This window comes from Suncus etruscus, chromosome 9 (genome assembly GCF_024139225.1).
Source record: "Suncus etruscus isolate mSunEtr1 chromosome 9, mSunEtr1.pri.cur, whole genome shotgun sequence".
Lineage (NCBI taxonomy): Eukaryota > Metazoa > Chordata > Mammalia > Eulipotyphla > Soricidae > Suncus > Suncus etruscus.
In genome coordinates, this window is record NC_064856.1 from 104,665,682 (window position 1) to 104,679,816 (window position 14,135).

Sequence of the window (14,135 nt, forward strand, 5' to 3'; positions counted from 1 at the left end):
CTTGGATTAGTGGATTATGGGCTGGGGATCCCAACCCCCCACCCCCGTGGGACTGCCCAAATCTGGCCTCCCTAACTCCTGGTACCCACTCTGCCCTCTGCTGGAAGGGCTCGGGAGCATCCTTGGAAGCAGGCCACGTGCAGCCCGTCCCATGCTCAGTCTGCAGCTGGGGGGACCCCCTCTATCCCCCCCAAGACACACACCTGCCAGACTTGCCCTCCCTCTGCCTTTCCTCCTCCACCTGTGGCCCTGGGCCTTGTAGTTGTCCCAGCCTGGAATTGGGGGCCCCCTCTCTGCCCCCTCTCCATACCTCCCAGCCCTGATCTCGGGGGTCCCAGGGCTCTGTGAGATTATGGGGGGGTGAGGGGGGGCTGGCTAAAAGAAGTGATCGCCTGTCCAACCCAGTCTCGGGGGACGAAGGGTATTTGGTGGGGGGGTTGGGGCTGGAGAGGGCGGCATCTGCGGGGCACTAGGACCCGGCAGGGCGGCTTGGGGGCCCGCCCCCTCCCCGGCCGCGGCGCCCCGACTCCCGCTCCATTGTCTGGGCAGCGGCGCTCGGGTGCGCGTGCGGGGGGACCCCCCGAGATCGGGGCGCGGGGTGGGTGCGTACGGGCCGGCTCTTGCCTCGCCGTGCCGCCTGCTCCGCGAGGATGGCGACGGATGTTGCCCGGGGGCCCGGCGGCCACGCGATCTGCCTGCTGCTGCTGCTGGTGGCCCTGACCCTGGACGTCCTGCGAGGTCAGCTAGCTAGCTGCAGGGGTGCAGAGGGCGAGCTTGGGGTGGGGGGCATCGGGGTTGTGGTGGGGAGAAGCTCCAGGAACCCCCCCCCCAGATCGGGGTGGGGGGGCTGCATCTCCTGGCTTGCTTGCATCAGGGTCCCCAAGCTTCGTGGCCACTAGCGATCGCACGTCCAGGCTTTCTGATTGCTCCCCGCACAGTGCTCCCGCGCAAAGCGGACCCTTGACTTGGCTCTCAGATCTGCAGGGGAGCCCAAGGAGGGAGCCCCTGACCCCAGAGGTCTCCGGGATTGCCTTACCATCCCCACCCCACTGCAAGGAGGATTCCAGCCGGTGGGGAAGGGACACCCAAGTCCCATCTCCCTTGGATGGGCCGGGGTTCGAATGCCCCAGGGAAAGGGTTTGGGCTGGAGCTGCTACGTGGATGAACTGGGGGGGGACAGGGATGTGGGCTCGCTCCACCCTGGGAATCTGGGACCTAGGCGGGTCACAGGGCAGCTTGTAATTATCCAAGCCACCAGCTGCCTCAGGCTACCTGCCAGCCACCCACCTGTTGGGCTAGGGGTGGGATGATGGGGTGGGGGGCATCACCCCGACCTTCAGGCTCACCAGCCTTGCTGGCAAGGGGCTTCCAAGAAGGTGCAACCCGCAGATACTGCAGCCCCCCGCAGCGGGATATTAGGGGGAGCTTCAGCCACCTGCTCTCCTCTCCCTGGGGATCCCACTCCAGATCCTAATAAGCCCTGATGAGGGGAGTCTAGTCACATCCATTAGCAGCAGCCGCCCGACCTTCCTCCTGCTGACAGGCGCCAGCACCCAGTCCCCTTGGTCCCCCCACCCCACCCCCCGGGCTAGTGAGTGTCATTCCACAGGTGAGGTTCCAAACCCAAGCTTCTTCAAGCAAAGCCAAGGCTAGCTAGGTCAGAAATGTGGGTCTCTGAGTTCTCCCATGGAAAGCTGTCAGGAAGGACCACGGCTAATTCAGAGGAGTGCCCCTAGGAACCAAAGATTGAGGGGATTAGTGGGCAGGTGAGCAATCGAGGAGGGCTTTCTGAAGGAGGCTGTGTTTGCTCCTGATCCGGAAGGAAAAGGGAGACCCTCGGTATAAGGAGCGATGTGTGATGTTTCTCTGCAGCCATCAGCATGGGGGTAGGGGGCAAGGGGGGTCTAGGGCAATTCTACCCCTTTCCAGATCTGGATGGCAAAAAGTACTTTATTCTCTCAGCCCTGTTTTCCATCCATAAAAGGAGGTTTGCAGTAATGGAACCTTATTCTCAGTTATTACCAAAATGAAAAGGGTTAATGGTGTTCAAAATAGCTTATGTCGTGTATCCCCTAAGTGTTATTATCATTGGGGCAGAGCCATAGTATAGGGGGCAAGGCTCTTGCTTTGCATATGGCCAACCAGAGTCCAGTCCCCAGCACCCCATATGGTCCCCTGAGCACTGCCAGGAATAATTTTCCTCTGAGCACTGCTGGGTATGGCCCAAGGGAAAAAAAAAAAAAAGGGGTGACTTTTTGTCACTTTGTGTTTGTTTTTGGGCCACACTTGATGGTGCTCTGCACTGGGGGTAAGGAGAAGGTTGGGGGTGCCAGAAATCAAACACTGGTCAGCCACATGCCAGGCCAGTACCTGCTTACTATATTCTCTCTGTCCCCTAATTATCAGGGTTTGTTGTTGTTGTTTAGGTAATTCATAGTTGGTATAAAACAAATGTGGTCTGCATGGCCCACAGCTGATACTTGCCTGGGTTTGCACCCCCTACCACATTGGGGTACACTCTAGCACCCCAATGAAGGAAGCAAGTGTGAGACCTGAGGTTGCCATGGTGATGAGAGGACCCAGGGACAGGGGAGGGGTCTCTGCTTCTATATGATTCACCTGGCAACCATCTTTTGCCAACTAGGCCCTCGGTGGGCCTGAACCCCACAAATGGCAGGGGCCTGTGGACAAGGTGAAGTGGGGAGTGGTGGGAATGGAGGAGGCTCCCTAAAAGAGCAGAAAGTAGGAATGGCTGAGTCTGGACCCCGGGAATTCTCAAACCTGGCCCCATCATATGCTTCACACCGGAGGTGCTGGGGTTCCACATCTGTGAAGCAGGGAAATGCTCTCCATCTCCAGGGGTGGCTCTTTCCGTATAACCTGATAACCTGCCCTTTGGGCCTCAGGCCTGCTCACTCACTCCCTTCCTGCCTTGCCCCATCTCTCCCCGCTTCCCACTTCAGTGGGTTGTGCGCCAGACCCTCTGCACCCCGTTTATCTGCCGGCATCTCTGGAGCTCCTGGACGCCCCTGAGCACTTCCGTGTCCAGCAGGTGGGCCAGTACCCACCGGCCAACTCATCTCTGGCTTCCCGATCCGAGACCTTCCTGCTCCTCCAGCCCTGGCCCCGGGCTCAGCCCCTGCTCCGAGCCTCCTACCCACCCTTTGCCACACAGCAGGTGAGCAGGAGGGGCCATTGAGGAACCTCCCTCCACCCCAGCACTAGGGCCCATTTCCCGGAGTGGGAAACTGAGGCCCTTAGGACTCCTCCTGTGGGACCCTGGCCTTCCGTCTCCCCAGACCTCTCCACTTCTCCCACTCCTGCCCATCTAAAGTCTTCCCTTCTCTCCCCCCAGGTGGTCCCTCCTCGGGCCACTGAGCCCCACCAGCGGCCAGTCCCATGGGATGTGCGGGCCGTGTCGGTGGAAGTAGCAGTGACCCCTGCCGAGCCCCATGCCCGTGTCCTCTTCCACCTCAAAGGGCAGGATTGGCCTCCAGGACCTGGCAGCTTGCCCTGCGCCCGGCTCCACGCCACACACCCGGCAGGCACTGTGCACCGAGCTTGCCGTTTCCAGGTGAGCCAGAGGCTGCACCCTCTTTGAGGGGGGGTCCTGGAGTCTTATGGGGGGCTCCTGCTCATGGGAGTTCCTGACTCTGTTCCTGCTCTGCTGGCTTTCACAGGGCCCCGAAGGTGGTCTGTCATCCGTTCAACCAGGGTTTTGTAGTGCTTAATCTCTCTGAGGGTCGGTCTTCTCAGCTATAAAATAGGGCCATATCAGTTGCCACTGGGGTGGCAGTGCTTGGAATACTAGATGCCAGGCATACAACTAGCGTTGGCCTCTGCCTTAATCCTTGTTCTCTCCCTCGGGTTCAAGTGTTAGAATCTTGGAAGCGTGACTTGACACTGTCTTGGATTCTTGGGACTGGAATACTCCTGGCACAAAAGTATTTATAGTATTTATAGGGGCTGGCACAAAAGTATTTGTAGGCTTTAAAAGTATTTGTAGGCTTGGGGCCAGAGCGATAGCACAGCAGGGAGGGTGGTTGCCTTGTGCATGGCCAACCTGGACTCAGTCCCCGGCATCCCATATGGTCCCCTGAGTCCGCCAGGAGTTCTTCCTGAGTACAGAGAGCCAGGAGTGGGCTCTGACCAAAAAAAAAAAAAAAAAATGAATGACCAAAAAAAAGTGCATGTAGGCTCAATGACAGGGGGATCTGTGTCATGGTCCCGGCCTCCCTGGGATCCATTGATCCATTGATCCACTGTGGTCTGTCTATTCCCAAAGGCAGACCCCATTGACATTATCTGAGCATTAACTCTCGCTGGCGCCTGTGTCATCATTTCTGGCCTCACCTGTCCAGAACCCCCTCTTCCTTCCGCTGACTTCCTGACTTCCTATCTTCACAGTTGTCCCTGGGGGCCTGCGTGGTGGAGCTGGAGCTCCCGGCCCACTGGTTCCCTTTGGCTGCCCCTGCCACCCGTGCTCAGCTGGCCTACACACTAGAGCCAGCCACTGAGGGCCCCGGTGGCTGCAGCCTTGGTGCTGAGGTGGACCCCGGGGAACAGGCTCTCCCCGTGGGTACAGTGGAGCTGCGCCCAGCAGCGCCCCCGCTGCACCAGGAGGTTCCCCTGGATGACGTGGTGACCCTGCGGGTGCCCGATGCGCCCGTGCGGCCTGGCCAGCCCTTCAGTGCCATCGTACTGCTCCGGCACAACTTCACTGCCAGCCTGCTGAGCCTGCGGTGAGCACCACCTGGGCCAGGGAGGGATTGAGGTGAGGGCTACTGATCTCCTGGCTGGCGCTGCCCTGTCACCAGGTGACACAGCCTTAAAAGCCCAAGATGTCAATCCAGGGCTCCCGACCCTGTAAACACCTTTGCTCCTGGCTTTGAAGAGGCTTTGGGAAGGGGAGCGGAGAAATGATTTAGGATCGTGGATTGTGTTCAACCTCCGGGGAGCGGTTCCCCACAAATTCTCCTGCATGTTCTCCAGCTGAACATCCCAGCCAGCATACCTAGACTTTGGACAGAGCTGCCCCCCACATCCCCCCCGTCTTTTGGCTACACCCAGTAGTGTCCAGGGGCTCGGTGTTCAGGTGGCAGGAGAAAATCTGGAGTAGTTTCTGACTTGGGGGTGGTGTCTGCATGGTCTGCAGTGAGCCACGCACATTTTAGGACAGCAGGGAGAGGGTGCTGACAGCTGAGAGACTGGGGTCCCTACCCTCCTTTGATCCCTGGGACCTGTGTCTCTTCGCCTTCATCAGGATCAAGGTGAAGAAGGGGCTGCATGTGACAGCCGCCCGCCCGGCCCAGCCTGACCTCTGGACCGCCAAGCTGGAACGTTTCAAGGGCTCCAAGCACCACACCACACTCATCACCTGCCAGAAGGCTGAACCTACTGGGCCGCAGTCCAGGTGGGCCTCTCCTGAGGGCATCTGGAGGGCGCTGGTTCTGCTGTGCTTATGAGCAGATTTAAGAGGGCAGGGAAGTGTGCCCCACCACTTCCATATTGTCATATGTAGAGAATAAAAAATAGGAAGGTAGTTCAGAGTAGATGTATTATCTACCCATTCATACCTTACCTATCAGTGCATCCATCCTCCAACCATCTATGCATGCATGTATCCATTCATCCTTCCACTTTCTTTTCTTTTTTTTTCTGGGCCACACCTGGTGACTCTAAGGGGTTACTCCTGGCTATGCGCTCAGAAATTGCTCCTGGCTTGGGGGACTATATGGGACACTGAGGGATTGAAACGCGGTCTATCCCAGGCTAGCATGAACAAGGCAGATGCCTTACCACTTGCGCCACTGCTCTGGCCCCCATCCTTTCACTTTTTATCTACCCTTCCTCCCTCCACTTCTGACCCATTCATCCATCAATCTACTCTCCTGTCCATTCAGCCACCTACCTACCTGTCCTACTCTATCCACCATCTACCCATCCATTCACCCTCCTACAGACCAATCATTTATCTACCCCTTACCTACCAATTTATTAATTTATTCACCCACACATCTATCCATTGTTCTCCCGTCCATCCACCCACCCATCCGTCCACCATCATCTTTCATCCATCCATCCACCGTCTTTCATCTATTCATCCATCCACCCAGCCATCCACCTTTCATTCACCATCTGATGCTATATCCCCAGCCTTGGGTCAGGTATGATGAGCTCTCTGAGGCCTAGTCCAGGTCCCATTAAAATTTGGCCACTTGCCTACAACCCTCAGCCACTATCTGCTCCCACTCCCATGATCCTTTTCTTGGGCTATGAACATTCCTCTTCCCTGACCCTCAAAAGCCCAGTGGCTGTGGTTCTTTTTTTCTGGCCACACACAGCAATGCTCAGGACTTACTTGAGGCTCTAAGTTCTGGGACCACTGCAGAGAGTGTTTAGTGGACGATGCTTGTTGCTGGAGATTAAATTGGGGTCAGCTTCATGTAAGGCCAGAGCTTTAACTTCTGTATCATCTCTCTTAGCATTGGATACTTTCTATTCATGCCCCCAATCTGAGTCAATGGCTTGAGCAGTGTGGCCCTGCTAAAAACCTCTGAATATTGTTGTTTTTAATTTTGTAGTGGTGGAGATATAGGGAGATATGGGGAACCAACTGGGCATGACCTTGCCATGCTGGGACCGATGGTACTATCCTCAATATTACAGTGCTGGGGCTACTGGTGGCTTTTCAGTGGTGCTCAGGGATCTAACTTGGAGCCTAGCATATCCAAGGCCTATTCTCCAGACAGGTCCCAAGCCTGTCTGGGACCCTTTGGGGAGGTAGAGTCTTAGGTAACCAGTCAGTGAGCCTCCTGCAAACATCCAGGCCCCTCTCTGCAACATGCTGCTGGTTGAGGCAAGCTGCCAGAGGCCATCAGGTGTTGGAATAACCGGTTTTCATTCTATTCAAGAATTAATCTATTCTAATTCTTCTTTGCTAGTGCTTGGCAGTCATTGGACTGTTCTCCCAGGGCGGTGGTCTTTCACTTCCCAATAAAGACCCCGGGTCTCAGGAAGAAGCAGCTTCTGGTTTCTTTACACAGCTAGTCTATCTGCTCTGCTGGTATCTTGCTAGTGGTGGAATTTTCCTGAACTTGTTTCATTCCCTTCAGTCTGTGTGGATTATTTCCTGTGTCAGCATTTGCTCTCAGATCTGCGTCCCCCCCCATCCCTTGGGATTAGGGCATGAGGCTTCTGCTTCAGTCGGGGGCTTGAGTGCTCGGCTGTCAGCTCAGAGGAATCTTCCTCCCAGACAGACCTGGGCGTGGGGTGACACTGTCAAGCAGTGACACTATGCCAAGCAGGGGATTGGGAGAAAGGGGCAAGCCAGCAGGGGTGACTAGTAAAGATGACAAGAGTGGATGAGAGACAATAAGGGGGGGCCTGATTGTAGCCTTATACTCTGTACCGTCACTTATTTTTGGGGGGCCACACACTGCTCAGGGGTTACTCCTGGCTATGCACTCAGAAATCGCTCCTGGTTTGGAGGACCATATGGGACACCAGGGGATTGAACTGCGTTCCTTCTTAGGTTAGCGTGTGCAAGGTAAACGCCCTACCACTTGCGCCACCACTTCGGCCCCCTGTACCTCCACTTCTTCCTGTGGTCATGGTCCTCAGATCTTATGCCAGGCTGTGTCACCTTGGTGCATGCCCACCCCCCCCACACACACACACAAGCATTTATTACTGTCTTCCCATCCATAGCACCGGAGATCTGTTCGAGTTCCTGTGGGTGGACTTTTCGGTGGAAAACGGCACTGCGGGAGGTGCGGTGGTCACACGGCCCGTCACCTGGCAGCTGGAGTACCCTGGGCAGGCCCCCGAAGCAGAGAAGGACAAAATGGTGTGGGAGGTCCTGGTGTCGGAGCGGGACATTAGAGCCCTCATCCCGCTGGCCAAGGTAAAGTGGCTTCACCTCTGCTGGGCCAGCCGGGAAGGGTGGGGAGTCTGGGAGGAGGTGAATGTGGGTGGCTGAGCTCCTCCTGACTCCCTATGCCCAGGCGGAAGAGCTGGTAAATACAGCACCCCTTACTGGACTGCCACGACGAGTCCCCGTACGCCTTGTCACTGTGGAAGGTGGGGGAGCCCTGGCAGAAGTGACCGAGCACATTGGCTGCGAGTCCACCAACACCCAAGTCCTACAGGTGAGTGCAGGCCAGAGCTATTTTGCTATCAGGTTCCCGGGAGAACAGCCTCATAGGCCCTGAAATGTCAGGAGGCAGCCACAGTTGTTCCCATCTCCTCTTTCTAGCCAAACACCCCCGCAAGTGGACCTTCATATTTGTTATGTCCACAGCCATCACTATGTTGGCAAGGGCCCTGCTGTGGGTGAGTCATGGAGAGCAAATTGAAGCTGGAACCCCAGCTTGATTATCAGCAGCTTCTCCTGTGCTTGCAGATAAACCCCTGGCCCTGTGTCCTGAGCCTCAAATTGGGAATGTGCTTTCAGGTTGCTGGAAGCATATTCGCGATACAATCCGGCCAAGAGCGAGTTAGTGCTATTATGATAATGTAATAATTATATACTGATAGGATGGTAATGACTATGATGGAGCTTCATAATGTCTCAGGAAGGGCAGGACAATTTGGCCCACCTTACACTTCTAAACAGGAGCCTGGAGCCCTGCACTTGCTTGAATCCTGCCACCCAAGAAGGGGAAAGCATCCTTGCCCACTTTGAGTGGCACCTGCCCTATCTTAAAAATGGCTCTGGTAAGGTAGAGGTCACCTCTGCCGCCCGACCTTTAGTCAGTTATTAGGGCTTCCAGTACCAAATCTGAGTACAGAATGAGTCAGATGTATAGGTCAAAACTCTTCTGCAGGGGCTGGAGTGATAGCACAGTGCTAGGGTGTTGGCCTTGTACATGGCCAACCCCGACCAGGTATGTATAGACACGGGTTTGAACTCCGGCATCTCATATGGTCCCCCAAGCTTACCAGGAATTTTTGAACACAGAGCCAGGAGTAACCCTTGAGTGCTTCTTAAGGTATAACCTTAAATAAACAAAAATAAACTAAAAGAAAAAAGAAAAATGTTTAAAAAACAACTCTTCGGCAGGAGGGCAAGTCTGTTGTAAACAATGACAGATTTCCTGCATTACCTGAACGCAGAATCTTCCTATTGGCTATGAGTTGGTGGGTTATTTGGGAGAAAATGCTGTTACCTTTCATGGGAAAAGAAGTTTGGAGGGTGTGTGTGTGGGGGGGGGGGGGGGTTGTTCAGAGGTCACACCTTGCAGTGCAGTGTGGGGATTTTGCTAATGATTGAATCCCAGTTCTCACATGTGAGACCTATGCTCTGCAATTTGTAACACGGTCCATGCTCCAGCTTTTAGTTTCCCCACACTCAAATAATCTACCATGGGGCCGGAACAATAATAGTGGGTAGTGCGTTTGCACATGCCGGAGCCAGGTTTTATCCCCGGCATCTTTTATGGTCCCTGAGCCTGCCAGGAGTAACCCCTGAGTGCTGCTAGGTATAGCCCAAAGCCTAAAAACAAACAAATAAATAAGTAATCTACCTGGCAAGAGAGATTGGACAGTTTGGACAGTGGGGCTCTTTTTTTTTTTTTTTGCATGCAGTCGACCCAACTCTAATCCTCAGCATTCCATATGGTCCCCTGAGTGCAGAGCCAGGAATAACTCCAGAACATTGCCGGTTATGATCCCCAAAACAAAACTGAACCAAAAAGTAATCTACCCAAACCATACCAAATAGATGGACTGGAGTGATAGTATAGTAGTAGGGCACAGGACAGAGACAGTGGTTCGATTCCTAGCATCCCATATGTTCCCCCAAGCTTGCCAGGAGCAATTTCTGAGCGCAGAGCAAGGAGTAACCCTTGAGTGCCACCGAGTGTGGCCCACCCCCACTCCCCAAAAAAACCATACCAGGGGCCGGAGAGATAGCATGGAGGTAAGGCGTTTGCCTTTCATGCAGGAGGTCATCGGTTCGAATCCCGGCGCCCCATATGGTCCGCCGTGCCTGCCAGGAGCAATTTCTGAGCCTGGAGCCAGGAATAACCCCTGAGCACTGCCCCATATGGTCCCCCGTGCCTGCCAGGAGCAATTTCTGAGCCTGGAGCCAGGAATAACCCCTGAGCACTGCCGGGTGTGACCCAAAAAAAAAAAAAAAAAAAAAACCATACCAAATAGGAACATTCAGGGACCTTCAGCCTCAGTTTCTCCTACTGAGCTTCAAAACCCAAGGAGAGGAAGATGGGGCTGAAGAGGTGGCGCTAGAGGTAAGGTATCTGCCTTTCAAGCGCTAGCCAAGGAAAGATCGAGACTGCGGTTCAATCCCCTGGCGTCCCATATAGTCACCCCAAGCCAGGGGCAATTTCTGAGCGCTTAGCCAGGAGTAACCCCTGAGCATCAAACAAGTGTGGCTCAAAAAACCAAAAAAAAAAAAAAAAAAAAAAAAAACACAAGGAGAGGAAGTTCCCTTTCTTCTGATTCATTATGCCTTGGGTACACAATGAAATCAGTTTTAGGATATTGTCCCTGAAAAGTGAACTGGGTTTTCACTTTTTCCTTTCTACTGGAGTGGAATCAAGGCTGCCCTAGTGAAGCTGAGTCCACCTCTGCCATCTCGCTCTGCCCCTCACCCTCAGGTTTCCGAGGCCTGTGACGCTGTGTTTGTGGCTGGCAAGGAGAGTCGGGGCGCGCGTGGGGTTCGAGTGGACTTCTGGTGGCGCCGGCTGCGGGCCTCACTGCGGCTGACAGTGTGGGCCCCAGTGCTGCCACTGCGCATCGAGTTGACAGATACCTCCCTGGAGCAGGTCCGCAGCTGGAGGGTGCCCAGCTCCACAGAAGGGTGAGTGCAGGCCTGGGGCCACTCCTGGGCCTTAGCAAGTCAGCGAGGGACCCAGACAAGGTGCAGGGGATACAACCTGATAGCTCAGACTGGGGGTAAAAGCAATCATGCTGCTTGCAGCCCTTTGGTCCCTCCTGTCCATACCCACCCTCCCCCGCCTGCCCTCCTATCACTTTATTTGAATGAAATTGCTAAACTCTGCCCTGCCTCACTCTTGAAGCTACTATCAAAGGAGAACCTAGGGGGTGATGTGTGCCCCTGGATCTAAACTCCTAACTCCTCCCAAAGTCCAGATAGTGGTTCAAGAAACAAAGCATTTCCCATGTTTAGAGCAAAGGATATAAAACACTGCTTATTGAAGCACAGAACAATTTCAAACACTCAACATTGACTAGTTTCGGGAAGTTCTAGCTTGACAATGTTCAAAAAGAAAATGCGATTTCTGCATTGCCCGAGGGGGGATCCCCTTTCCTCCCACCCCTGTTCCTGGCTGTTCCAGGAGGAGACAGAATGGATGAGAGCATCTTGAAGGATGGCCGCAGCTGTCAATCAGGAGGAGCTGCCCTCCCCTTGAGAATTTCTGTGGGCGGAGCTTATAGAACGGATGTCCAATAAGGAGCGGTTGCTTGTTGGAGGCGTGGTCATAGGGTGGGTGGGGGTGTGGCCTTACTGATGCCCCGCCCCTGGTCCTCTCCTTCCTGCAGCTCTTCGGATGCTGCGGCCTCCCCTGCAGAAGATGCTGCAAGGGGCCGCAGCTGTCGCCTGCAGTACCAGCGGGCGGGCGTGCGCTTCCTTGCCCCCTTCGCTGCCCACCCGCCGGACGGCAGCCGCCGCCTCACCCACCTGCTCGGCCCGGACTGGCTGCTGGACGTGACCCACTTGGTGGCACCCCATGCCCGTGTGCAGGACCCACGCGTCGCCTCGCTGGAGGGTGGCCGCATCCTGGTGGGCCGGGAGCCCGGTGTCACCTCGATCGAGGTAAGCTCATCCTCTGAGATGGGTGTAGGTGGCCTCCCTGGATAAATGTGCCAGGGTGTGAAAAGTGGCTGCCCTGGGCATATCTGGGAAGGTATCAGCCCAGTGAGACTGGGATTGGGCCCTGTCCCCCAAGAATTCAGGGTACCCAAGCCTTGAGAGCAGAGGGAACAGCACTGGCTTGTGCTGCTGGTGCTTGAGAGTGGTGGAGAGGCCAGAATGATAGCACAGTGGATAGGGAGGGCATTTGCCTTGTACATGGCTGACCTGAGTTTGATGCCTGGTGTCCCATATGGTTCCCCGAGCCAGGAGTAATTTGTTACTGCAAAGCCAGGAGTAACTAACCCCTGAGTGCCACCAGGTGTAGCCCAAAACAAAACAAAATAAAGTGGTAGAAGCAGTTTTGAGGATTCTGGGGACAGAAACCTGGGTACCTGAGTGGGGTGTGGGGAAGGGATTTCCCTATTCTCCCAACTCCCTCTCCCCCTCAGGTGCGATCCCCGATCTCTGACTCCATCTTGGGCGAGCAGGCCCTGGCTGTGAAGGATGACAAGGTGTCGGTACTGGAGCTCCGGGTGCAACCCGTGACGGGCATCTCTCTGGCCCTGAGTCGAGGCACCGCTCATCCAGGAGAGGTCACGGCCACATGCTGGGCACAGCCTGCCCTTCCTGCCCCAAAGCAGGTGACAGCTGGGGGAGGAAAGGGATGAGGCCCACATCTGCAGGTTGGGGGCTGATGATAGGGGGCTGGGAGGCTCCCCAGCCCTGGCATGGCAGGTGGACTGACTTCCCATCCCTTGACCCAAGGTAGGGCGCTCTGTGGGTTGGCAGGTTGGCCGGTGGCTTTCACCAAGGACCCTCCCGAGAGAGAGCTGGGGTACCACGTCCACTGGGTGATTGACACACGTCCCCTCTCTCCCTGTGTTTTGTCCATTGCCCGTGTCTGTCCTCTCTCTGCTCTCTGCTCCGTGTGGCCTGTCTCTGTGGGAGTGGTCTGTGTGCTTGCGTGGTGCGTGCCCTCGCGTGTCTCTGCCTGTGTCCGTGTGTCCTGCAGGAGGTGGCCCTCTCCCTGTGGCTGTCCTTTTCCGACCACACCGTGGCGCCTGTCGAACTCTATGACCGCCATGACCTGGGACTGTCCGTCTCGGCCGAAGAGCCCGGCTCCATCCTGCCTACCGAGGAGCGGGGCCCCCAGTTCGGGGTGGTGGTGAGTGGGGCGGGCCCCGAGGGGCTTCCCCTACACGTAGCACTGCACCCCTCAGAGTCCTGCCGCCGGGGTCGTCATCGCATCACCCTGGCTTCTGGCTCGGCCTGGCTGGGGCTCCCCCGGGTCCCAACCCCAGTCCCTGCCCTTCCCCTAATTCCAACAGAGGGTTCACAGGCCATGGAAGCCAGCCTGGGTGGGGGCCAGCAGGCACCAGGCGGTGAGGGGGACACTGGGGGTATGAGGGGAAAGTTTGAGCGGTCAGAGGAGGCTAGGAAGGTACAGGAGGAGGAGGAGGAGGAAGATGAAGAGGAAGAGATGGTGCCTGCCCCTCAGCGGGTCACCGATCTTGAGCTGGGCATGTATGCCTTATTGGGCATCTTTTGCCTGGCCATCCTCATCTTCCTGGTCAACGGAATAGTCTTCGTGCTGCGCTACCAGCGCAAGGAGCCCCCCGACAGTGCTGCCAACCCTGCCTCCCCTCAACCCCACAACTGGGTCTGGCTGGGCACGGACCAGGAGGAGCTCAGCCGCCAGTTGGACCGGCAGTCCCCTGGGCCACCCAAGGGGCAGGGCAGCTGCCCCTGCGAGAGTGGGGGAGGAGGGGACTCGGTGGCCCCGGCCCCAATGGCTCCAACCCCAACCCCGGCTCCCAGCGGAGTCACCACCACCGCCTCCAGCACCCTGGCCCGCAAGGAAGCCGGAGCACGGCGCAAGCGGGTGGAATTTGTGACATTTGCACCAGTGTCCCCAGCCGAGCCCCCCGAGGAACCCTTGGGTGCCCCCGCGGTGCAGTCCATCCTGGTGGCGGGCGAGGAGGACATCCGCTGGGTGTGTGAGGACATGGGGCTCAAGGACCCCGAGGAGCTGCGTAGCTACATGGAGCGGATCCGGGGCAGCTCCTGACCCCCGAAACCCCATCCTCCCTCACCCTGCCCCATTCTGGCAGCTCTTTCCATTTCTCCACGGGCACTTGTTGAACCAAGTCCCTGTCCGGGTCCCTCTGCCCCTGCCCCTTGTCATGGACCAGGTTGTGAGGAAGGGCTCCAGCCCCTTATTTATGGGAACCATTGCATCCTGATGTTGGGTACAGAATAAAGCAAGAAGGAATCCTGGAGTCCTGCTGTGTATGTG

General features: G+C 56.3%; 1 protein-coding gene across 1 annotated transcript; it reads left to right on the forward strand.

Moving 5' to 3' along the window:
* The first annotated feature begins 525 nt into the window (after positions 1-525).
* On the forward strand, positions 526-14,118 carry TMEM132A (transmembrane protein 132A). The gene is made up of 11 exons (XM_049779588.1): positions 526-738; positions 2,964-3,178; positions 3,356-3,574; positions 4,408-4,742; positions 5,264-5,413; positions 7,711-7,906; positions 8,007-8,150; positions 10,620-10,822; positions 11,527-11,800; positions 12,289-12,480; positions 12,852-14,118. Exons 1-11 carry the CDS (start codon positions 651-653, stop codon positions 13,905-13,907), a joined length of 3,072 nt encoding a protein of 1,023 aa, XP_049635545.1. The 5' UTR covers positions 526-650; the 3' UTR covers positions 13,908-14,118.
* Positions 14,119-14,135: the final 17 nt, after the last annotated feature.

Excerpts from the sequence above, each read along its gene's own strand:
- TMEM132A (XM_049779588.1), top strand. The coding sequence starts at position 651 with ATGGCGACGGATGTTGCCCGGGGGCCCGGCGGCCACGCGATCTGCCTG. Across the intron at positions 739-2,963 it reads GACCCTGGACGTCCTGCGAG|TGGGTTGTGCGCCAGACCCT; the intron begins GTCAGCTAGCTA and ends TTCCCACTTCAG. Across the intron at positions 5,414-7,710 it reads CCTACTGGGCCGCAGTCCAG|CACCGGAGATCTGTTCGAGT; the intron begins GTGGGCCTCTCC and ends TCCCATCCATAG.